Genomic DNA, 27,104 nt, shown 5'->3' with positions numbered 1-27,104 from the left:
TGCTTCACCCCGTTTATTGATTTAATAAAAGGAACCAAATACAACCATAAATTAATTACCCAAATATTTTCCCTTTTAAGAAAGTCTTAGATGTCAATTGATACCAACTCTGAAAGTGTATATCCTAACAATGTTCTCATCCGTGTTACTTTCTATTGTCAACTAGGGTTCATTGCCTAATCTTTGGCTTCGTCGTTTTGTGATTCCATTATGTTGTTGCAAACCTGTCATCTTGAATGATGAATTGAGAGAAGTTTAGTAATGAATGATGTAAACAATCTAAGACTTGTAAATTGTTGACCACAAATAAATCTAGTCTTGGTTACAGAGGTATTCTCTTAACGACAAATAATCCCACAGTCCTTTGTATCTGAGCATGCTCGGTATGGATTCCAAGTTCTCCAGGTCGTGTTTATGATCAATAATGCCATGTGGTTCCGTCCAGTTAGTTGATTTTCACCTGTGTATTACTAGATGACAAAAAAAAGTCCGTCAGTCCAGATAGCAGTTGACTATACTCACAAACACATTAACCAACTAATATGTTCACCTTACCCTGTGGTCATACATTCAATAATGTTTTTTTTTTTATTTCATCGGCAACAAGAGTTTAAAAAATATGGCAAAATTATCCCCAAAACAAAGAACGAGTAAATGTTTAATTGATGGTAATTACATTATACACAAAGTAAATGTCATGCATTTCATGAAACAGAGATTTGTGGCATTTTGTAATTATAAATGAAAGCCAATTAGCACAAAATACCCCAGCCATGATTAATTATGATATGTTCACCGGTATAAGTATATATAGCGCTAAGTTTTCAAATAGTGATATACAGAATGTTTGCAAACAGCTCAGCTGATAGTACGCGTGAAGATATAAGTAATATGTACGGCATATGCTTTTCAGAAACAATCACCCATTGGAATTGCTCAGCTCAGTTTGAAATGATAATATAATGTTACATCACAACACAGGAGAGGTGAACTTAAAGTCGGAATGTATACGGGTTATAATAGTAAAATACCTTTTGAATTTCCCAGCTCTTGATGAACGCATCCATATCTTCGGTAACCACTGGCTGCCCACCGGACACCCACATCCTAATATCATTGTTTGGTTCGCCATCACCGTCCCCAAGTAGTCCACACATTTTACCTCTCAAGTGATCTGCCCACGAGATCACATGAAATACTTCTTTGACGTTGATAGCCAGTTCAAATTCGTCTTCCATAATAACATGCACCCATTTTTTAATTTTCATTAACCATATGTTTAAACTTTCACTGACCACGTGCACCTCCCCATCCTCCATGTCCTTGTCAATGTCCAGCTTCTCGATATTGTCGTCAATCTGCCAAAATACAACATATGTTGCACCATGACTGATCCAATGAAAGAACCATTGATATTTGTCCTCACACTGTGATAACTTACATTTCCTCACCCTGTTTTCCAACTACTCCACTGAATATTGTTGCACTTGTTGAAATGATCATCCAATACATTTTTAAGCTTACTGATAAATACCAAATTGAGGTCAAAGGTCATTGGGGTCGAGTGCTGTAGAGATATATGCCAGGCTGGAGCCATTGTTTCCATTCTATGACATCACTTTAGGGTATTATACCGTTTAGCAATTATCGCTTCAATGTATTTTATATACACGATCTCAAGACTAGTCAAATGTCATTGATTTTCCCCCAAATTTCCCTTCCATGTTATTGAAAATATTTGTTAAAAGACCGTTTTATGATAGATTAAACGTGTTCTATTTACGCGTCACCCCGGATATGAGTTCACACGAGCGACGTTTTTCAAAACAAATACATACAGTTACTATGCATAATACCGTGAATTCTGATCTAGCCAAGTTTGGTCTTCCCAGTGGTAAATATACAGACCCAGTGTGTCTTTGTACGATGTTAGTCGATGCCATAACAATATTGGATGTTTTATGGAAGTCTTTGTTTGATACGTCTCAAGTGTCTCCTTCTCAAATGAATAAAACAACCATTTTCAGATTGCATGCCGACACATCAGGTAATTAATGACACAACAACAAACCAACCGAAAGCAATTATATGTTTATTTGTAGCAAACCGTGGAAGAAAATCGTGATTTTACTAGCCTAGGGAATGTAGCGATCTGTAAGACGCATCGATTAAACTGAAAAACATATTTTTTAAAAATCTGCTCATAGTGTTATCTACTAAATTATAAAATAACCAAATAAAGTTGTAAATATTGCCCATCATAAATTTTGTTTCGTCCTTGTGTCTTTCCCTTTCCTACTGTTATCACTGTGTTATCATAGTTTACCAACTTTGCATTAATTAGTAGATTGCTAATCGTAGAACAAACCCTCAGGCTATTTTACAATGAACACATTACGCAGTGGGTCTAAACGTGTACTGATGGTAAGTACACATCCGAAAAATCGCGAGAATATAATCAAATATTCGCCCTTTTTCCCTGTGTGAAGAGCGATAATGATTTAGGTGGATCAGAAGCGATAGACAACAAAATAGATGCCGAGCCGGGTGGGAAGGGTTAATAAATCGCGGTCAGTGAACTTGAGGTTCACATAAACAAGTGTATATATGTACCCCTTTCATATACAGTTGGCTAAATACGTCAATATTATCGACACTACCGACATTTTATTGTATTCTGATATAAATGTTCTGATAGTAATACATATCTCGTGAAACTAGGGTCTGTGAGAGTAAACATGTTATCAGTATCACATGGCACAACTGTGTTACTTTACATCGGAAAAGGTGTGAATGATTGTTTGTTTTATGGCATTTGTTTTCTTAGGGTTTTACGACTGATAGCAAATACTGATGGCAATGACGGGCTCAAAGGATGCAAATGTTCATGGAACAATACGGGAGAACTGTTCATACATATCATTGTTCTATGCTAATTCTGACCTATCGGTGTTTGTTTTCGTTTTTCGATCGGATTATTCGTTACAGATTGACATGATTTTGTCTGGGATTAGAATTTGAGAAGGTTTGGACACAAACGTGTACCATTTGCACAGTTTTGTACGTCGAATTAATGGGACATTCACTTACTTTATATTAAACATCAGTAGAGTATGTTGTTTTGAATGTGTCCAGGTCACAGTTCCGGATTACGCCAAATACGTAACATTTACATTACAGACAACGCCCGGCAAAATTTGACGTTTTTGTCCAGAATCTTGCTTCCATCAAGAAATAATTTTGTTTCGCACATCGGTTCACTCGATTCACGAGGTATTTTCTAGTCTGTATTCGGTGTCATGGAGATTGAACGACAATTGTTGTATTATGAAAGACCGGTGAGGACAGCGACCTGCGACCTGCCAGTTGCAGGGGCAGTTTGGGGATTGACCTGACCTGACTTGGCCTAAGATGGGGACGACATGTGTTTGGTTATTGTTATCAATTCCGAAAAAATTATACCATAGTTTGAGGATATCTTTCCACATTTAGTTAGGAAATAATTTTTCACTTCAAACTGTCTAAAATATTTTGGAATGAAAGACCAAATTATTTATAGTGAATCACCGATTTAATTTATAGGCTCCCAGGGGTACCCCGAATGCAATAAAATACGTTCGATTTTCACATGACCCAAGGTGCCCAAATGATGTCAGTTACTCTGGTCCGAGGCTCCCCCGGGATGCATAATCGAACGTACCCGATGTCATTCAAAGTTGGTATTAGGACAGTGTTCTATGACATACATGTGCATATTCATTGTTGTCGTGATACGATCCAATATGGCTGCCTGGCAGCCATTTTGTTTGCGAAATTTCCATGTTCAAAGTCATAACTCAGACATGCTTGAACAGATCTCATTCAAAGTTGGTATTAGTACAGTGTTCTATGACATACGTGTGCATATCCATTTTCATCATGATACAATCCGATATGGCTGCCTGACAGCCATTTTGTTGGCACAGTTTTCATGTAATGTATATGTACAAACTGCTTTGTTATTATTGACAAATGGACTAAATTTATCCTCAATAACAGTGCACTTTACACATATACAGGCTGTGTTGACAACCCAAATACAGGGTATTTCAACATGTTTTGGAGTAGAACAAGAAACTGCACTTGACAAGCAGAACAAAGGTATTGACATAAGAACATTAAGTTGCAAATACTGTGTCACTTTAATGAATTTAATTATACGACACATATTTCTGTCATGCACAAATATCACCAAAGTTGAAGGTACATTATTCTTTGTTTATAATTGTGATCCATGATTTCCATGTGGTTCACACTCTCCATGATCGAGTAACTTGTAATAACTCAGTATCACTTTGTGCATTGCTTTTTTTCTCATGAGACAAGATATAAATGTATTGTATTGAAGCCAGTGACTGGTTTTAGCAAGTATGTGATACAGGCCAATCTTTGCATGGAAATCACGTACATGGCTCATATGCACATTTTGCGCTTGTATGGCAATGTATATGGATTTTAAAACAATGAGCAATGTGCACCCTGCCCTCTGTCACATGACATATTCCCAAACAGCCAAACTACACAAGATGTCATTAGGATTTGATTGGCATGTGGAAAACAGTAAACTGTAACTACAAGCAGTTTAGCTAAATATGAGCCTTAGTTTGAAGGGATGTGTGTTGTTTCTCACAGAATTGTAAACTTTGTTTGAAACAGTGCAGAGTGCATTTCACAAGAATTGTATCTTCTCACTGTAAAGTACAATCCAGGTGGGTCATAAAATGAGTCAACGTAAAATGTGACCCTCCCCCTTGAACTTGTTTCTAAAATATGACCTTCCCCCTAATCCCCTCGTAGAATTACTGGATGCTCCCCTACACAGATCTACGGGCCTCGCCAAGCCAGCGATCGCTGCCCAAGTACCGTAACCCCGTGGGAATTGATTTGGCATGGGTAGCATTTGCAAAACCAAAGGGCACACGAAAAATACTAATAAAAATACTGGGTTTCCAGGGATCTCCGCCTATATGAACGTCGTTGATACGCCTAAATTGCTAGAGCAGACTTCATATTTATCTGATTGTAAACATGACCGCTTCAAAACAAAGAGACATGGGAGGATAGCACAGTGTGTTCTGAGAGTACTCAGAGCTTACATTGAATGTCTTAGAATGAAAAAATAATAATTGATCGACTAAACAGGAATTGGCTTTCTATTGGCTTTCATTGCCTTAAACAAGCTGAAAAATTACCCAAATGAAATATTATGCATAAAATATGCATAAATCACTATTTCAACGTCCAATATACCCGCTAGGTAAATCGGATGAAAGCGGAGACTGCAATGCATTAGGGGTATAAACGTCTCGTACTTCGTAGAACGTGGTAGGGGACACACCACGTGAAACTAGACAAAGAAAGAAGTAAAGGTTTTGCCCTTATGGAAGGCTTTCAGTTTAAATATGGTTATTCTATTTGAGCAGAGACGAAGGAAAAGGGCAAACAAGACTTAGTGATGGGTGTATTTCTTACCTGAACTTCACCAAATTTCGCGATTTCAATTTTATGCATTTCTCCAGAGTCCGGGGCGTTTCTTCCATCCTTTGAAATTTCTATGACAATTCCATTGATATATACTTTGCCCGTGCTTTTCTCTTCATAATGTTCACTCACAATTGTAAACCATGCTTTTTGGTGGACATTTTCACATGCCCTAAGCAGGGTGTAGGTACTCGCTCGGTCAACATGAAACGTCTTCCCCCCATCAAGTGTACGTATTCCTCCACCTAATTTCTCGCCAGGTACTGCAAATGGTAGAAATTGTAGTTTAATATGTTAGTTGAAAAGCCACTCCATTAATTAACTCCATTATCTACTTTTTAAAAAAAAATTATTAAGGCTATGGACTGTGTCCACCTGTCAGTCCATCAGTTCATCTGTTTGCATCATTTCTCATTGCAAGCAGTAGGATGTATAAGATCTGGATCCGAAGAGTAAAATTATGGCCTGGCCTGGCCCCACCCAACCTGGGCTTGGGCCTGGTTTAGGTTTCGTTCAGACCACTGCAAATTTGACTGACTGTTGGTCACATTTCTTACTGAAAATCAATATATATTGTGTTATTCGAAACCATTGTAGTGGAATAGGACTGGCATCCCCGGGAGTACGTCCTCTAAGGGGGGAGGGCACCACTGTCAACAAAGCCACCGGAACAGCCGAGCCCAGTGTGCAAGAAGACTTCTGGTGATCAAGACGTTTAGCCTTTGTTACCTATATTGTTACTTAGTATATTATCTTTATCATTTGTTTCTACTACCTATCTTTGTGAAAGACCACTACCAGTGTTTGCGGTAAGTCGGTTTTCTACATTGGCATAATTAGCAGGATCAACAGCCACACCACTTCAATGCAAGGATGGGCCAAGTTACCGACAAAGCTGCTGCCAACTTAGTCTATGAGGGTGCAAGGCCTAAGGCAAACAAAGGAAAGTCACCCTTCACCCCATGATGCATCAACAGCTGAGCATCCGGCACCATCAACCAGTTATGCACCAGTGCATCAGGCCGAACATTAGATGGGACGAACACAAGTTGTTCACCAGACACCACCACCTGGGCCTTATCTGCAAATGACAGGCCAAACGATGCCACCACAATGGCCTCAGCCACCATAAGTGGGGTACCACCCTCCCTCTTGGGGGTATCAGATACCACCACCTGATCCATCACAACCTGCATATCGCCAGTCAGTACCAGCTGCAAACATTCCAGTGACACAACCAGGCTACCAGACACCATCTGTGGGGCGCTACCAACCAGCTGGATACCAACAGCCACCAACAACCATACTATCAGCCTCATCCCATGCAACCATAATGACCACCGACAGTCTCACAGCCTTCAGTGTCGTTATCTATATGAGCCAACAACCAAACCATCAAGTGTCACAAGCACAACTCAGTTTAAGCAGGAACAAACAATGCCTGTAGCGCACACATCAGTGCCAACACCCTGTGTACAATGGCCATCTCCCCATGTAGGCGTGATAAGTACCGCCACCACTCCTTCAAAACCAACAAGTCAGTGACACACCTGGGGCCAGGAAGCCAGTGCTTCAGATAGAAGGGGATACAGTCAATCATCCCTATGTCCCCAAGAACTAGATTTACTCTGGAGATAATACATGGTGGATACAAGCAGTATGCACACACCAATCAGTGGACAATCCAGTAGACAAGAGATAGCATGTGTTGGTTTCTTAGATGGCAAAGCTATTGATTAATACACTCTTATCCAAGATCGACATCCAGATATTTAATACCACAACTTAGTCAAGCAACTGGAACACCGTTTTGAATTTCAAGAACTGCCAGAAACTGCCCTAGTTAAATTTTGTCAGGCGAAACAGTGGTCAGATGAGATACTCCGTGACTGGGCAGACAAACTAATAACACTGGCAACACGCATGGCTTCGATAGTTTCAATGATGAGTATGTGAATGAAGAAGCCTTACTACGATTCTGCCAAGGCTGCTTGGATAAGGAAGGCGGAAAATATGCTGCTAATCAATAACCAGCTACAATAGACAGTGCCACTGATAAAATCAGATGGTTTAAGCACAATAACGAGGCGATCTTTGGCAAGGTCACGTGGTCACGGGAGATTTGTCAAGTCATCACAGATGTTGACAACACCGAGGACCACAACCACCCATCTCCAATCAGTTAGACCACCGCCAACATCTTCTTTAATAGGCCACAGGTATCCACATAACTCTCTGGAGGACGAGGTTTCGAACCCAAAGGGCCAATTACAAACAGATGGAATAATATCACAAATGAAGACAATAACAACTTGTCTAGAGAACCCATCAAGGTCCAGGAGCCGGTCCCCATCACCAAGCCAAAACTGTTACAAGTGTGGCACACCAGGATACTTTAGGAGGGACTGCCAACAGCTCGACCCAGAAACAAATAGAGTGAACTTTGCACCAGATTTAAATGAACAGGGGTTGGGACGGAGGCAAAACACCTCCAGATCTGTAGGGGACGTGCTAGGACTACCTCACCCACAGGTCACTCATGTAGTTAACCAAAAACCAAATGCACCAATCTTTTACTGCCATCGATGTTTTAAACTTTCCTTTAGCATTTTCACCCTATGTGTAAAGATTAATTGCTTATTTTAGATTTACTTTCTTTTAGAAATTATTGCCAGTATATAGTCTAAAACTTGCCTTAAATGACTCTTAAAGTAATGAAAGTCTTTAACTTCCCCCTTCCAATGATCGGTCGCGCTGACCCTTATTATAATGAGGACATTTAACTATACTTACCTGATGATCCCTGATAATTACCATTCATTTTTGCTGAAACATAACAAATACACAATAATTATTTTACAGAATATAAAGTAACCTTTTGATAATGATTGATGGTAGTAGTGGTGGTGGTGGTGGTGGTGGTGGTGGTAGAGTAGTTAAGTAGTGCCACTGAGGACCATGACTAGCACTAGTGAGTTTGATAAATTATCTCATATTGCATCACACAGCTCAGTTAAATCGTTGGTCGTTATTTTTCCAGCCCCTCCTTGAACTGAATATATATGAATGAAAATTGAAAATAAAATCCATTTGGTTATTTGCTGATTCTTCAAGTAAATGGGCTTCCGTGATTTGATGCTTTTATTACTATCATTGCCTACACGTGTAAATCCTGACACAGGAACTAATGAATATGGAACTAGGTTAATTAATTTATGAAAGTCGACTGGTTTAAGGATTTTGAATGGTAGACATACAGGTGGCATTAGTAATGACTTTACATTCAATGGGGCACGTGGAATGAGTGTAATTGACTATGTGTTGACCCCACCAGCATTTTTCCCTAGTGTTAGTAAATTTATTGTGTGTAACTTTAATGTATATTCTGACCATGCGCCCCTACATGTGGAATTGGCAGTCAGCTATTTGTATCCACAAGTAGAGAACAACGAACTCAGTACAGGGAAAGTTCGAGAAGTGTACCATTGGAACGCTAATCTTGCACCACAATGTCGTGAGGCAGTACGAGTGAATCTCGATAAAATTCACACTTCTTTCAATGAAGCTGAGATGTTTCACAAGCTACCATGAATAGTAACGTTGATAATTTCACTAGTGTGCCGAGTGAGGTATTCACTCCTTTCTGTAAATCCTATGCTACCCGATCTCGAACACCCGATAGTAATGTTCATACCTTTGATGTAAATATATCGTCTCGTAATGTACCTGACAAACCTTGGTTTAATGATGAGCTAAAGCGATATTACAGAGAGTACAAGCGTGCACTCAACCAATTCAACAGGAGTAAGACTACTGAGCACCACACTTTTTTGAACAAAAAGAAACGAAAATATAAATTTTTAGAAGCTAAGCGTAAGCGATATTATTTGCGTACTGAAGGAGATATGCTAGCTCATTTGAAAAAACATAATCCCAAAGAATTTTTTAAAAGATTCTCTCGTTCGAAGAAGGGTAGTATAGGTGTTAATTTGGGGACGCTCTCAGAGTACTTCAAACAATTACAGTCGTCTATAGTTGACATTGAGACTGCGGAAGAATATGCTATCGATGAACATAACATTGTATTTGATGAACTAGAGGTCAATATTACACAGGACGAGTTAGAGAATGCTATTGGCAAGTTAAAACGTGGAAAGAGTCATGGGCCAGACTGTGTTATGAATGAATTTTTCATTGAATGTAAAGATTTTCTTGTCCCAATTTTAGTTAAGATCTTTAACTGTGTGTTAGATAAAGTTTTTTTTTCCAGAAAGTTGGTCCTCGGCAGTAATTGTTCCAATATTTAAAAAGGGTGATGCCAAAGATCCCAGCAATTATCGTGGTATTAGTTTAGTAAGTCATTTAGGTAAACTTACATTGTCATCGAACCAAGATGTTATTACGATGCCCAGTTTGGCTTTATGCCTGGAATTGAGTACTGTGGATGCAGCCATTTTACGACACCTTGACATTCTGCTATTTATCCTCGCGCTTCAAAAATTTTAATCGATTAATTTACTGTATTAATGTATATAAATCACCACAAATAGCCAGTGCCGAACCTTATGATATCGGTTACAACAACAAACCAATAAGGATACAGTTAAAACTAATAGTAAATATTAAAATAGTAACAATGGTAAAGATTGAAGAAACTTGTTTTCAAATCCCCTATGTTTGAGAACTTAACAGATATTGTGGTATGCAAATGAAATCGAAACGTAGAAATAGTTATTATAACAAAATGGAAACTAAAGTAAGTTTCTAACTGTTTGATTTAGGAATAAATGCACCAGTGAAAAATAAAGCACTGATAGTGATAGTGATATAATCGAAAATAAATCATTATAAATAAACCTTCAAAGCCTTCTTTTAAAAAAGATTCATGAAAAGTACTTGGATTGTTCGGTACTTACGATAGCAACAATGACATGCACCTCTTGATGGACAGAGATCCGTTCTCTTTACCTCGTTATGACCACATTCGTTATAGGTACATTTCCCGCTGAATGTGCCCTTACATTGCGCTGTTAAAAGGCAAATGTCAAAGGTTACAACGCCAGCAAACTGATGACAACATTTCAGTGCCAGTAAACTGATGACAACATTTCACCACGCCAAGTTTTATTATAGAATCTGATGTTAACATGCATACATACCAAAACATCATGTTACATGTAAAATGTTCAATATCAATAAAAAACCATGTTGGTTATTCCAAGTTTATGAACAGTACATATTTTCCAACAGAGGTCAAAGTGGTACCAAAATCAGAATAAATGTAGTCATTGTGGACTTTTTCGATAGTATGCAAAATACAAAACTGTCGATTTCCATTCAACAAAATGGCGATCCCAAAGGTTCTTTAGGATAGAATTTCCAAAAGGACCATGAACAAGCCTTTCAATGATATGTTTTGCTGTTCTTGTCAAAGGCTCATTCTACTCTAATTAGTAATATCACGAAAAGAATAATTCAAATATGTACTTACAGTCATCTGAGCATTTAGCTGCAGAAGAACAGAGAAAATAATGTATTGAGACCTTTATATAACTATATTTATTGCTAAATATTCTAAATTTAGGCTAATAATGGCTCGGCATAACATTGTTAATACATTATTCAAATTACAGCTTAATATTGTAAATTTATGCTAATAATGGTTTAGCATAACATTATCTATATATTATGGAATAACAGCTAAATATTCTAAATTTATGCTAGTATAGTATTATTTATTAATTATATAAATGATAGCTAATAATGGTTGTAAGTCTAGCATAACATTATTTATTGATTATGTGAATGACAATTGATTCTAGATTTATGCTAATAGTCGTTTAGCATAACATCATTTATTAATTATTTAAATGACAGCTAATAATGGTTTAGCATAACAACATGTATAAGTTATGTTACTGGGAATCCAATGTTCTCTGCTTATGCACGTAAATGTTTAATATATTACGTCATTATAAATTATTGTAATAATGATTATGTGTTCTGAGCTTATTTGACAATTTAACATTATGCAAAAATGAATTAAATAAAACATGTCTATGCCTACATAATTGTTAAGAAACTAGAATAGCCAAGAAATGTTTTTAATTTGTTGATTGAGTCAGAGTACTCACGACGACAACATTGTTCTCCCGGGTAAATGCACTTATGTTGACCCCCTGTAAATTTAACTTTTCCGTCGGGACAGTCGGTAGGATGACAGCTTGTTCCTGGATTCTCCATGTCCCCACAGTCAACTGTTGAATAATACATTAAAATTTAAATAGGTGAATATTCATGAGTCAAAAAGGTAGTGAGCACTGATGAGTAATGAATATTTATAATATGATTTTGCATAAGCATGTCCAATGAGGCCAGTCGAGTGCATAGAAATTAATTACACGGACAATGAACTGAGGGACAAGTCTCCGGGTTTTTTCTCGTTAGTCGCCCTTAATATCAGTGCCGGTGAAATGTCTGGTAATTAGCCCCAAGAACTCAGGGTTTATGAAATGCCTTTATTTTCTGGAGTTACATTTTATTTTAACCACTAAACCACAGACTTACTTGTCTGTGATTAAAGTGTATACATCAACAGAAAACGTACTTGAAGGCTGGAAACTCACCAACACAACACCGTTCGTTGTCCATAGGGCTACAACTAGCCTCATTATATTCGAATTCATGGGATGCACAATACAGTCCAGAGGCACCAAGTCCTTTGCATTCACCATGACACTGTTGATCTGGATGTTAAAAAGTTAAAAAATTAAAAGTATGTAAGTATGGTAAAATACAAGGTATGACACACGTTTTAAGAACAGTGTGTACCAAACTTGACCTCTATCTGCGAAGACATAAGGCCTAATAAAACATTGTGTGGATCCGATTACGCTCAATTTTAGAATAGGTGGTAGGTAATTTTTTTTTTCCATGTGTGAGTGTCTAGTTCAGATTTTCCATTTTTTTTCCAAATGGTCTCTGTGTTGTTTATTTCTTCCTATTAGATGTACTGCCATCACAGATTGGAAGAACAGTTTTGTATTGTCTTTTTTCAGTTCATGTCAGTTTCCGCATCCACTATTTCTCGTGAAACGTCACACTTTTTGCGATTTTAGTATTTTTAGGGTCGGCAGTGAAAAACTAGGTGGTTTCGGGTAACCGGAACCAAACAATTATTTTTTAGGCCTAATAGCAATCTCTTCTTCATTTAAATTCACTTTCCACGGGCAGTAGTGATTTTGGTATAGAAGCAGAAGATCATGTAACTAAAACAACCTCTCCCTGACATTTTATTATTTATGATTCAACATACAGAACTAATAAAACCGTACATGGACGCAATGTTTTCATCTATGACGTACTTGGCCTCTGCGATTTGAGGTAGCAGGCCAAATAAACTAAGTTTATAACATTACTGTTAGTAGCCTTGGAGCTACATTATATCCAATCAAGATATTCTGGTAATATTCATTATGAACTCTGATATATGATGTGATGTGAAGTGATGTGTGTTTTATTGTCATATATATAGATACATATATAATGAAATGAAGTCAAAATGTATTTAAACTTTGTACAATACAATGATATTTTTTTATGTAGCAGCATAAGTCTTCGACATCTCAACATCGCGTGTTCGGAATTGTTTGTACCAGGTACGATTGAAACGTCAACAAGTTTCAATATGACATGATGTGTGAATTTTAGAACTTCGTCATATGACTTCATTGTTCTGTAGAAGTATACTTATAATATTACACAACTAGGTTATGGTCTTTGAGATATGAACATTTATTACTAATCTAGACAAGGTGATTGGATATTGAATCTCAGGTGATGTCCTTCATAAGACCTAAGAATACGTCATACTCTAAGAATACGGATTTATGTAAACTTGAAATGTATTTTAGTTGGGTTTTCATCCCATAGTGAAAGGACAGAGACGGAGATTGGTCATGGAATAAAATCAACAAAGTCGTTAGCTTGGCATTCGTTGTAACCAGATACGAATATTTTGTTCTGCGTTCTATTCAACACACAGTCCAAAATGCTACGGTACTTCGTAGAAGAGATTGTTTGACAAGAAACTAGTTGGTCGGCTAATTCAACGTTATAGTCTTAAATGGAACAGACTGACGATTGCAACAGCAATGCGAGTGAGTGCTTCCCAATTAAACACTATATATATACACTGCATAGAAAGCCTGTCAACAACGTTTCAATAGTCATAACTCTATGACTATGCACACGAAGAAATGTTTACTCTCAACTATTCACAGTTATGAAGATTAATTTTTGTCGTCAGCCAGGTGATTTACATATACATCAAAACCGTACAGTCATCATGCCTGCTAGTAGAATGACACAGGTAGAACAAAGAGATGACTTACCAATAGTTCAGTTAATTCACCAAGGTAGAATAACAAGTCAGGCGATATATAAATGAAAGCAAACAAAAAAAGACAAATGAGACATTACTATATGACTATATGTATGTATGTATGTATGTATGTATGTATGTATGTATGTATGTATGTATGTATGTATGTATGTATGTGACTATGTATGTATGTATGTATGTATGTATGTATGCATGTATGTATGTATGTATGCATATGTGTGTATGTATGTATATGTATGTATGTATGTATGTATGTATGTATGTATGTATGTATGTATGTATGCATGTGTGTGTATGTGTGTATGTATGTATATGTATGTATGTATGTATGTATGTATGTATGTATGTATGTATGTATGTATGTATTCAAATTTTATGAAGTTATAGCTGAGGACATTATGTACTAAATGATATTGAAATTCATGTGTGCATTTTTAAGATACACCCTAATTACTGAAAATCATTAATTATGCACATTAGTCATTAACACTGTAAGGTACATCAACAACATTTATAGGGCGTAAGGACTTTGTTATGTTTAATGAATATACTAAATTATATTGAAATTGAAGTATGCTTAATCAGTTAATTTCATTGATATGTAATGTCTCTAAATAACATGAACAGATCTCGCTCAAAAACTAATCAGGTCTAGCCATTACCCCAATCATTGTTTGTACCCAATTACAGAGTAATTGAGCCAGCCGTTTAAAAAATAATTACGACACAGACAGACAGACAGACACACACACGCACAGACACTCAGACAGACAGACATTCCCCTTTTAATACCTCCCGTACCCTAACGGGAGGTAAAAATACACCATTAAACTTTTGAACTGTACGTGTATCACGAGGCAATATAGTGTACATCAATTCAGCTGAATGTCAATAAAATTTGATAGGTCATAAGTCCGTCATCATATGGCAAAGTTCGGAAAATATTTGGAATCCATGGGCATTGGTCCCATAGGAGCATTTTCTTTTGCCTCATGGACCAAGCAACACTTCAAAGTGAACAAACTTCTGACAAATTACCAATATTAGCACCCTGAGCTGTATTACTTATTAAATATTACCACCACATACAGTTTTTTACCAACGGTACTTAAAACAGCAGATTCCAGACTGTCTCAATAAATTGGACCTCCTTTACTATATATGACCACGAAGTTAACAGATAATGCAGCGGGCAGAATTAAACAGAAGTTAAAGAAACTTACTTCCTCATTGCCTTTGGCCACGGCTGAAAGTATAGCCAACACGAACACCAACAGTGAAAGACGTGTCATCTTGAATGGTCTGAAAGAAATAAAACATGACGGTTTTCCCCAATTAGCCATTCAAGTGCTACAAACTCGACTACGTGAGCCAGCAAGTCGGATATAATTAATATTATTGTGAAACCCCATGGCCACTTGCTTGGTTAATGGCGTCATGCTGTAATGATTGCAGTGACAGACAGTACTCCAATTTGTGCTGATCATTACAATAGGAGAAGGTGTAGGGAGTGCAAATTAAAACTTATTTTGTCATTGTGCTGATCATTACAATAGGAGAAGGTGTAGGGAGTGCAAATTAAACTTATTTTGTCAAATTCAAATTGTATAGTATAGTATAGTACGAAACGCAAACAAGACTATGGTCGGAGTCACTATACTATATCAAACTTGTCTCTCCAAATCACTAACACTGGCAATCTTATCAACACAAGTTAAAGAATATGATAAGAAACAAACACCGATAAATGATGTTTCTGTCTAATGTATTGGACATGTGGAACGTATCACGTTTGATGGAATTTTAATGATGAAACCAGAAGTAATTTATTGGTTATACGTGTTACGATTGTACGGTTAACACAATAGAATAATATATCATTAATCACTCGGGTGCTATCGAAGGGTCACTGAGAGAAACGTAAACATCAAAAGGGGGTAAAAATTGAATTAAACTTAAACGTTTTCGAGCACGAGTTTCAAAATGCACAGACATATACACTATTTGAATGTCTCTTCTTTCTGAATGTGCGATTGCAATATCATCACTATGGTTTTGGAGATTAATATAATATTCATCATGATGGGTGAATGATTTGAGTGGCCGACTTGGAATGTACAGGTTGTAGTTTCGAGCCCATCGTTGCCGTTTGGCTCCGAGTGGCTAAAGTCCCTGGGCAAGATCTGAATCACGACAGTACCCCAGTGCACATAGCTGTATAATTGGGGACCAGGTAGGATAGAGGATGCAATGTGAATGCTTTAATCATATGTGCTTATAGAGGCTGCAATGGATTGTATGCTTCCCAGGGAGTTGAGGAAGTATAAAGGGCCGTTGTGCTGCTATAGATCCAAGCCAGAGGTAATAATTGTAAAGCGGTTTGTGCACAGAGTGGGAAAGCTCTATATAAAAACTATCATTATGAAAATTATTATTATTATATAATATTATTTAATTATTCTACGTTAAGGGGTTTAATATATATAATAATGAAAAATGTTGGGAGGACTTTAGAGGAATATCACTTTTGGTTGTTGTCTAGGAGGTGAAAAGGTTTAAGTTTTACACCCACAACTAATTATGCAACATTTCTCATTCAAGCTTCAAGTCGTAGCAATTGGAGCTTGGTACTTGCTCTGTATATGAATAAAAGTATAACAACATTATTTTATTTATTACTAAATTGCCACTGCGGCCCAGCAAAGCTCTGATTTGTCCAGTATTCCGCGAAGCATTTAGGCACCAATCTTTGATTGACAGCTACAGTATAGATGATTTAGAATTTTACAATTAAACCAATTAAATTGGTCTCTGTTAACGAGTTTGCAGAGAGATTGGTGAGCATTTGAAAAAGTTGGACCTAGGCTGAGCGAAGTTTTGTTGTCATAAAATAATGTTGCAAAGTTTACTGAAAAGAATATAAAAGAATATATTTTTTCGGACATGAAGCGCACTGAGTTTGGTGAGTGCCCATGGAACACATCGCTGACCTGTTGAGTATGGGGAAAGGGGGGGGGGAGGGGTAAATATATGTAATAACTCAAAATTCTCGCTTTTATTTGCCACACAGCTTTGATAAAATTAAAAGACTATTTTTGTGATAGCAATTGCTAAGTCAGTCTGTATGTATTACGAATAATGAAGTTAGAGGTCCGTGTTTATGTAGGTGTACATGATAAATTGTGCCGGTTGCCAATGGTTTTCTTGTGTGTGTTTTTTTTTTCAACGTTATTCAGCGATAGCACATATATCTCCAAAAAATAACTAAAAATTGAAAAATCTAAAAACCAATAGATTTTTACAAAACCCCTTTGGTCTCTATTTACGAATTTTCAGACCAATTGTTGGCCATTTGAAAAAGTTGAACTTGAGCAAAGTTCAGTTGTCATTATCATTATGCATCTATCGCTCTCAATGAGCTGTCAAGTATTATCACAGGTTATGAAAATTCCAATCCCGACGCAGTTCCAATGGTGATGGGTGACTTCAATCATGCTAATCTCAAAAAAATGCTTCCGAAATTCTTTCAACATGTCAGCTGTCCTACCAGGGGAAACAAGACCCTAGATCACTGTTAATACTCGACGATCAAAGATGCCTATCGCGCACTGCTCCGCCCCAACTACGGAAAATCGGACCATGCATCGGTGTTTCTCATCCCTGCATACAAATGTAAACTAAAATGTTCAAAGCCCACAACTAGAACTTTTCACAGCTGGTCTCCAGACTCTGTGAGTTGCTTACAAGCTTGCTTAGAATCCACCAAATGGGATGTCTTCAAGGAATCCTCAGCCGATCTAAATGAATACACAGATGCAGTGACTGCGTACATCAATTTCTGCATTGAATGCTGTGTACCAAAAAAGTCAGTTCGTAACTACGCAAATCAGAAACCATGGTTTAACAAGGACGTCCGTTTGAAACTTAAAGCCAAAAATATAGCCTTTAAATCGAACGATATCTCTGCCTACAAGAAATCACGATATGATCTTGAAAAAGCCATTAGGTATGCAAAACGACAATATCGGGACAAACTTGAAAACCAACTCAGGGACAACGACTCACGGCGTCTTTAATTTGGCAGGGTTTACAAGCCGTTACATCGTATAAGAAGAAATCTAATCTCGTCAATGATACTGATTCCAAGCTTCCAGATCTGTTGAACGAATTCTACGTAACGCTCGTTTTGATAAAAAGAACTTAGAAACTCCGTTATGTCCAGATTGCGAACAAGATGAACCATTGTTTACCGTTAATGAGTCAGATGTACGAAAGTCGTTCGCGAGTGTGAATGCCCGAAAAGCGGCTGGCCCGGATGGCATTCCGTCCCGCGTTCTCAAATTGTGTGCTACTCAACTTTCCCATGTTTTTACGGACATTTTTAACACTTCTCTTCAACAGTGTGTAGTACCTTCATGTTTCAAGAACTCAATCATAATTCCTGTTCCAAAGAAATCACCAGTGACATGTTTAAACGACTACAGACCGGTGGCATTGACGTCTGTAATAATGAAATGCTTCGAGCGACTCGTCTTACACTACATCAAATCACTGTTACTACAGTCTTTAGACCCTTACCAGTTCGCATATCGTTCCAACCGTTCCGTTGAAGATGCTGTTTCCTTGGCGCTTCACTCAATTTTAACTCACCTTGATAATCGTGCCTCGTATGTGCGGATGCTATTTATTGACTTCAGCTCGGCATTTAATACTATCATTCCATCAAAACTATTCGCAAAAATTTCACAGCTAGGACTCGACCCGCCTATTTGCAGATGGATTCTAAATTACCTGTACGACAGATCGCAAATAGTTAAGATCAACGATCGCACTTCTTTGTCACTTGTTTTAAACACGGGCGCTCCTCAGGGTTGTGTTTTAAGTCCGTTATTGTATTCACTTTTCACTTATGATTGTACACCAAAGTACAATGATAATGTAATTGTTAAGTTTGCTGATGACACAACGGCAATCGGACTAATAAAGAACAATGATGAGTCTTTGTACAGGGCGGAAATTGAGAATTTAAGCAAATGGTGTGAAGTGAAACACCTCGAGCTCAATGTCAGTAAGACTAAGGAAGTAATCATTGATTTTAGATTATTGAGTGACCTTCATAGTCCAATTAATATCAATGGTGCAGATGTAGAAATTGTAAGCACTTTTAAGTTCTTAGGTATTCAGATATCCCATGTTTTGTCATGGCGCGAAAATACAACGTCTCTTGTCAAAAAAGCACAGCAGCGTCTTTATTTTCTAAGACGCCTGAAAAAATTTGGCCTGTGTCAAGACATTTTAGTCAATTTCTATCGTTCGATCATTGAAAGCATTTTAACGTATTCTATCATCGTCTGGTTTGGCAACATCACATCGGAGGAACTGTCTTCACTCGAGAAAATTGTCCGCATGGCAGAGAGAATAATCGGTACTGATCTGCCAACACTTGACTCCATATACCACTCGAGGTCATTACGTAAGGCTACTTCCATTTTGAAGGATTCTAGCCATCCTGCAAATAGTCTTTTTAACATTTTACGCTCTGGTCGACGTTATCGCAGCATTAAGACATCGTCTGAACGTTTTAGGAAGAGTTTTTATCCCTCTGTAATCCGAATTTTAAACCAGTCATGATCAATCATTTTAATGTTTATTTAGCTATTGTTCAGCCACTTTTATTTCGGAGAATCAACCTAACCCTTAAGCTCCGCTTAGCTGTCGCTGACAGCGGAGCTTAAGGGTTAGGTTGATTCTCCGTCGGCCTCTGTCATCCATCCATCAACTTTTCTACTTTCATCTTCTTCTCCAAAACTACTGGTTCAATTGACTTGAAATTTGTTGTGTAGTTATCATTTGATGAGCAGATATAAGTTTGTTCAAGAGAAGTTGAGGAAATTAGGTCCAACATAGAATTGTTGGTAAAAATGCTTCAAACATCTTCTCCAAAACTGCTGGGCCAATTTAGTTGAAATTTATTGTGTAGATGTCTTGAGATGAGCAGATGTGAGTTTAGTCAAGACAAATTGACTGGGTCATTAATATGCAAATTAGGCCTAAAAATATAATTTTTGGTAAAAATGCTTCAAATATCTTCCTCTCCAAAACTCCTAGGTCAATTGAGTTGAAATTTGTTGTGTAGGTGTCTTGGGATAAGCAGATATAAGTTTGTTCAAGACAAGTTGATTGGGTAATTAATATGCAAATTATGCATAAAATAGAATTTTTGTGAAATGGTGACTATATTATAAAAGTATGACATTTCACCAACTTTTTGTGTGAAATGTGTTCTATAGTGTGTGTGAGTCATCATATGAATCCACTAACCACTTTATTGCTTTGCTAAACCAAATTGCATAGCAGAAGAGCTGAACAGCAGAACCACTTCTACACATAGTACAAAAACAAAACTAAAAATAACAACAAAAAAGCGGAGCTATTGTGACCGATAGGAAATTTTTTTTCTATGGGAAGTAGTATTCGGAATTAATATCAAGTTCGCACCCCTACAATAGCTTGTTTTAATTGTTTTATCTTTGCATTGCTTGCGATAACATTTTGAGATTTTAAGTTGTTTGAATCGGATGGTTTTGATTTGTTTTTAAATTTACATCGTAAAATCGAGAAACTGCGATGTTATTATGCCATATTTGATTTTGACCCGTGTCATGACCTCTTCTAACATACTTTCCACAACACAAAAAATCAGTCTAAAATTTAGCTTGTATTAATACATGAAAAACGCTGTAAGAAAATGATTTTACTTAATTAGAAATTGTACTTCCATGAATAGCCGATAACATGTAATAATATATTAATCCGAATGCAATATAATAATGTACCTGAAATTATGAAATGTACGGGTGTTGTACGTGTGGAGGGCACGTGATATAGGTCATTCCAGGCGTGATGATATAATTATTATACTGTGTTACCTTGTATCACATTCAAGATGATTATGTGTACCTCTGCATAGCACGTGAATACTAAAGCAACGAACATAAAAGGTCGCGACTTTCAAGGTGACACAACTGTGAAATTGTGGATAATTTATTAATATTCCCATTAAAATGGAAGCTTGGAAGGCTACTAAGGGATGTGTTCAGTTATTAAGGCCGGGGTGGGCCTGCAAAATCTACTTGTGCCTCTGTCAAAATTAGTGAACCCCTGTCCGCTCCCCAAAAAATGGTGACCCCCCCCCCCCCATTGCTGGAGGAAGTTCTGAATCATGGCAGGTACAGCTTCCCTAAAACGAACTTCATGGTTTGAAACTCCAACACCAGGACCTGCATCTGTGAGATCCGCTCACACAGATTTGAAAGTAGATTAGTGGCATCAGTGCTGATAACACACTCCTAGCAAGCTTTTCTTTTCTTCATCCAGAACACCACTGCAACAATCAGTCTTTGTGATGGCACATTGCACTCTCTGCTATAAATGTTCCAGTCTTCCAAATTCATATTTCAGATGCCTGCAGTTTGCATTGCCAGGTACTTTTATATCTTCCTCTTCCGTCATTTGACTGTACAGTATCACATCATCATTAATACGAGCACAGACTCTTTCTGAAACCCTGACTATATTTTGTTTTGTCTTGCTTTACTTCAAATATTTCAGGATATGTATGCCATAGTCAGCTGCCCAAACAGTTCCAGATGATCCAACAATTGCTTTGGCCCGGACAATGACAAAGTGATTGTCAGCAGACGTTCAGTATCATTGTCTATTTCGTCTTTCTTACTGATATGAAGATGTGGTGGGCAGATGGGGTACGGTGATGTACACTTGTTTTTTGGGGCCAATCATATTTTGGCAATCTCCTTGCTTGATTGACATCATTAAGTGTCACGATTGTTTTGTTGCATGTCTTTTCAAACCCCTCAGATGTTCCTGGCCTGAGGTATTCTTTGTAATCCATGCTTCTCATGAAAGAGAAGCCTGCAGGTACAGATAAGGTATGTGCATGCAATTCTTAGTATGGGTGAGCCAACAGCAGTACAGCTGTCAAATAGTACATAGTGAACTAAAGCCAGGTCTTCATCTGACATCTTGCCTGCACCCATGGCTTGCCTTACCTCAACCAAAACCTGCCTGGAAGCCATAATTTCCACGCTGCTGTCATCATTAATGGTAAGGCAAACCTGTAGAGGCTTGCAAAGTCAATATTTTTATATGACACGTAATATTTCTTTTGGATCATAATGAAATCACCCCAGACAATGTGCATGTAGAGAATCAATTCTATTTTCTGGAATTTTCTTGTACTGTACATTTAAATAGTTTTGCTTTTTTGCGTGACTGCTGTGTAAAAAAACATAATCCGAGCCCATTGCAGTTTTCCACCCCGACCATAATAAGTGAATGCTCCCTAATCCCCCAACTATATCCAGTGGCATTGTTTTGAATAACATGGGTCACTCAGTCGACAATGGGAGGCAGGACTAGACTTTGCCCTTACGGAAGGTATTCAGTTTAAATCTGGTAGATATTTTGCGTTACACCAGTGGATAGCACCGACCCGTATGTGTTAAAGTTAGGACATTGTTTTACAATAATTTCACTTTTTAAATCAATTTTTGCAAGAAATCCACATAATATGGTGATTTTGGTTACCATGGAAACGGATATTCATAAAATTACCACTTTTTGTGCTTGGCATAACAAACAGTATGCAAGTAAACCTGAGTATTATTAAATTTATAACATTATTTGTGGGATATGTATGTATTTTACCAAAACAACATTTTCCAAGCCTACAGTATGTTTCCATGGAAACAGGTATCCTATTTTAGACAATTTGTGTTACAACAGATAACACCAACTCATACAAGCTAAAAACAAGGACATTGTTTTACTAATTGATTTTTTACCATGTTTTATGTCAAATTATGGGGATCTTGGTTACCATAGCAACACATCTAGATGTTCATAAAATGACCCCTTTTGTGAATTCAGCATAACAAAGTACCCCAGGTAGGGTGGTCAATATGCAAATAAACTTGATTATTTATTAAAATTATTATTTATTGTATAATATTATTTAATTATCATTATCGAATTATATTGCCGATTCAGACCTCGACAAAACTAGGAAATCAACTACTATTACAAGTCGATATCAAAATGACTCTAATGATAACCTGAATATATTGACTCACTTATTCGAACTGAACATAGATTTTCGATTGCCGATTTGTCCCTGTCCCAGAAGTTGATTAAGTGCTGCAGCAGGTCCGATATATCAGACGTCAACCGCAAGCGGAAAGTAACTAGCATAATATAGATATCAAACTCTCCGTAACTAAAGTCTCAGGAATATGGAAATCCATGATGACAGAGCCAAAAATTATTGCAAATTAAGTTAGAACACAATATATAACATGGTGTAGGAAGACTAAGACCATTATTCGGATAACATAAATATAGTGTTACCAATGACAGGCTAGAACTGTCTAATATTCGCAAAGTTTTGAGGTCACAGTGAACCCTCAGCTTTCATGATAATGAACCAGTATTCCGGCTACAAAAGAAATTTGTCCGCTTGATCGCATCCGCTCACTTCAATGCACACTCTGAGCCCCTTTTTAACCAACTTAATGTTCTAAATATCTTTCAACTCAGTAAATTTTACTCATGTATGTTTGTTTTTGATCTTAGAAATAATCGTTATCCCCACAATATAGACAAATATTTTGACCGTCCAATTCATATATATCAAACCCGTTCAGCTGCCAGTGGTAACTTCCTTCCACCATCAACAAAATGGAATATCACCCAACATAATTTTAAATATGCAGCGACAAAGCATTGGAATTCTTTACCATACCCCCTTAAATGTAAAATGTCATGGCAAAAATTCAAGGTCGAACTAAGAAATTATATTTTAAGTACTCCTTGACTAACAAATTCCAACCCTACGTATAATTTGTCTTTGGCGTTTTTTAGTAACATTTCTTGATTTTTTTTGTATTTGTATTGCTTTTCACTTCATATGTACTGTCCTTGTATTATAAGCACTTTTCATTATTGAATTATGTGTATACGTACATGTGTATATATTGCTGTGTGTATGTTTATGCGATTGCGCGCGCGCGCGCGCGCGTGTGTGTGTGTGTGTGTGTGTGTGTGTGTGTGTGTGTGTGTGCTGTAGTTTTGTTTTTGATAGTAATCACGGTTAACAATGTGACCGATCACAGCTGAAGTGTAGTGTACATTTGGACTCGGAGGCTGAGTTCAATATATCCTTATAATCGAAATTTATCAATTTGCTACACTGCAAAATTCTTATAGTCATGGACAAAAAATGTCTCTAACGTAAAACAAACAGACAATGGAGCGAACTTGGCTTCAAACTAGTTGCAGGCTATCGCTCATAACCACATGCAGCGTTCTGTTAAAATTTTTAGTTCTGTTACAGTTAGCACGCCCTCACACCGACGTGGTAGTGTTTACTTGTATTTCATTCTGCGCATGCTCTGTTCATTTGTCCCGCTTGCCTTCTACTTGCTGGCACCTGTTGCTGGTTTACCGTTACCAACTCGATGTGTCTGTTTGTAGTTTCAACTTATTGGTAAAAGTGTCTGTAGCCCTACTCTTGTAGTGCCTTGATTGCTGACGTCAATGTTGTCCAATCTTATATGGAATATATCATGAACACATCGCGATATTTGATTTATTTGTTTCCTAAATTGTATACTAGCCTCTAATGCCATGATTCGTTAAATTCCTTAGTGGATGACAAGGCTTGTAGTACGACGCGTCATCGTGAGGGAAACCATACCAAGGTTTTTTTTAGACGAGACGCAAAAGTAGTTAATGAAAATCCAAGACTCGCGAAATTTCGTTATTCTTTTTACAACTTTAGTGTTGGTAATAACACCCTGTTAAAAACATTCTTCTTTACGTCATTTTCAATTCAAATTTAGCAAGTAACTTATATGAATTTCGGCTTTTGAACATAGTGCTGTTTACATACAATGACTCGGAGCAAACCGCTGATTATATAGCATATTATGGGACATTGCGCTGCATGTCATGGTATATTCCTTCTCGAAGTTTTCCGTTGATATTCTAATAGATACCAGTATATATATTATTTGAGATGGAGTATTTTTACGTTGTCTTTAAATAAGCCGCTGAAAAGGCGACATGAGTGAGTGGAATTACAACAGCGTTGCTGTTACCAAATGGTATCACAGTGCTCCTGTCGGCAAATGATAAAAATCAGATAAATAAAAGATTAACTGAACGTGAAACACCGCGAAATTACAACTGTTTATGTATATCGAGTCTAGCAGTTTTCATTTATTTTTTTGACCATTTCGAAAAAGGACAGAATTTACGGAAACTTTAAATTACGAAAAATAAAATTTCTGTATTATCGACAGTCTGGCAACCTGAAATACTAATTTATTCACATACGTTCTTGTTCGGTTTTTTCCTTGAAAGATCCCTGTTAGAGGATAAAAATAAACAAAATAAACAAAAAATAAAATCTTGGCCAAATAATTCTAGGCAAAAAAGTAATTTAAAGTGTGGATTCTTTCAAAATACTACAAATAAACGCTGATTAAAATTAGTCTGTGACATCGAAAAATATCAAACAAAAGCTACGTCACGTCCAGAAAAAGAATGGCATTTTGGTCTTTGCGGCTTGCCATACTAGTACGTTTTGTACAGTATGCACCAGTGTTTTGCATGATTGACTATGGATCAAGACTGTAACAATAGTTTGTGCTTTATCAAGTCGATTAGATTATAAATAATATCAACCGTAGCGAATGTTTTTTTTTTAAATACCAAACCATATCAAATGTTCACTCCACAGTATTTATTTCCCGTTTCTGAAAAAAGAAATAATTTTTAAAAAAATGAAGAAATAAAATCGTCTGCATTTCCCGCCGTCATGTCTTGTCGACATTGACAATACAAGTGGATGTTTAAAGTTTATTCAAAAGAAGAAAAAAAGTTTCAAACTTACATCATAATTATGTCGATTTCTAAACATGTATAATACTATAAACTTATTATACTAAATCAAAAGATAGGTACAGTTTATATTATCTTGTAGCAGTGACTGCACTCCATTATAATATAAATAGTCCGTTTCATGTTTAGTGTTCACAGCTCTGTTTGATACAGCCACACAGAACCCAATAAGAAACTACACTTGAAAATAACAAGATTGAATGAATACAGTTTAGTGCGACATTTTGTCAAAATGAATTGTTCAGTATTATTTTGTGCCACCATGCAGACACCAAAATCATTGGCGCCGCTTGTCTCCGTGTAGTAGCAGTATGTTTAAATGCTTTATTTCATAACAGACAAAAACGTGCCTATGTTCTGTCTTAAAGTGTAGAATGTCTGTAGTTACTTATTGGTTTTTGGGTGGTTGCGTCAAACAGAGCCAGTGAGCACTACACTGAAACGGCAGTAGTTAGTTGAGAATCCCGATCATGTCTGGTTGATTCAGACGACACTCATGCAGCCAAAAAAATGCAACTTTATCTCAACCATATACCTCAAATAATTTAACGAAAGCGTAGGTGATTATACACGAAACACATATTTATGAATTTTATTTTTGGGGGATTTTTTGTTTTAAATCTGAAACTCCATGAGATAAAATATCTAGGACGTTGATATAGAGTTTTGCGACGATAACTACCTTTCGACGAATTTTTTTGAACCACTGAGTATTTCGAACGTTCTCGGTAAAAAAAAAAGAAACGGACTACGTACCTAATTCGTCAAAGTCTAGTCACAAGTTTCAAACTTTTCAAAGGTAATAATTCTACGTGGAAAACAAGTAGACAGGTATGACCATCAACATAATTTGTTAAATTTGAAATTCTTTGAAAATTGTCTACGACGTCATTAGTAGTACACGCCCTTGTTCTGTTTCCGATTTATATATTATTTCTTCGTTCTGTTTTGGCAGACATTCAAGCAGTAGCCTAACTTAGCAAGTGAAATAACGGATGATGAAGTTTAAAGTTTGTAGCTAAATTACGGGCCTAGGAGAGACGAAAACATTGAAAACTTATAGTTTAGCTTACCTTCAAACGTTCACAGAATCAGCAGCTCTTCAGTCGACAAATACAGAAGATCGGATACTCAATCGGACACACTATAATTTTATACTGAACAGTAACTATAATTGATGAGTAACATATAGTTGACA

The 27,104-nt window shown here is 37.0% G+C and overlaps 1 protein-coding gene across 2 annotated transcripts; it reads right to left on the bottom strand.

Annotated features, from left to right (window-relative positions):
• On the bottom strand, positions 1–27,104 carry LOC144440964 (uncharacterized). Of its 2 annotated transcripts, none has more exons than XM_078130438.1 (10): positions 26,980–27,104; positions 15,148–15,226; positions 12,147–12,258; positions 11,655–11,777; positions 11,012–11,029; positions 10,437–10,547; positions 8,314–8,346; positions 5,512–5,783; positions 1,032–1,358; positions 1–470 (listed from the first exon to the last, which is right to left on the bottom strand). In XM_078130438.1, exons 2-10 carry the CDS (start codon positions 15,214–15,216, stop codon positions 468–470), a joined length of 1,068 nt encoding a protein of 355 aa, XP_077986564.1. In that variant the 5' UTR covers positions 15,217–15,226; positions 26,980–27,104; the 3' UTR covers positions 1–467. The 2 variants fall into 2 exon arrangements, with proteins under 2 accessions (XP_077986564.1, XP_077986565.1); XM_078130439.1 differs by lacking the exon at positions 26,980–27,104 and adding an exon at positions 26,663–26,740.

This window comes from Glandiceps talaboti, chromosome 10 (genome assembly GCF_964340395.1).
Source record: "Glandiceps talaboti chromosome 10, keGlaTala1.1, whole genome shotgun sequence".
In the NCBI taxonomy this organism is placed as follows: domain Eukaryota; kingdom Metazoa; phylum Hemichordata; class Enteropneusta; family Spengelidae; genus Glandiceps; species Glandiceps talaboti.
The sequence above is the reverse complement of the archived record's forward strand: the minus strand, read 5'-3'. Positions and strand labels throughout refer to the sequence as shown.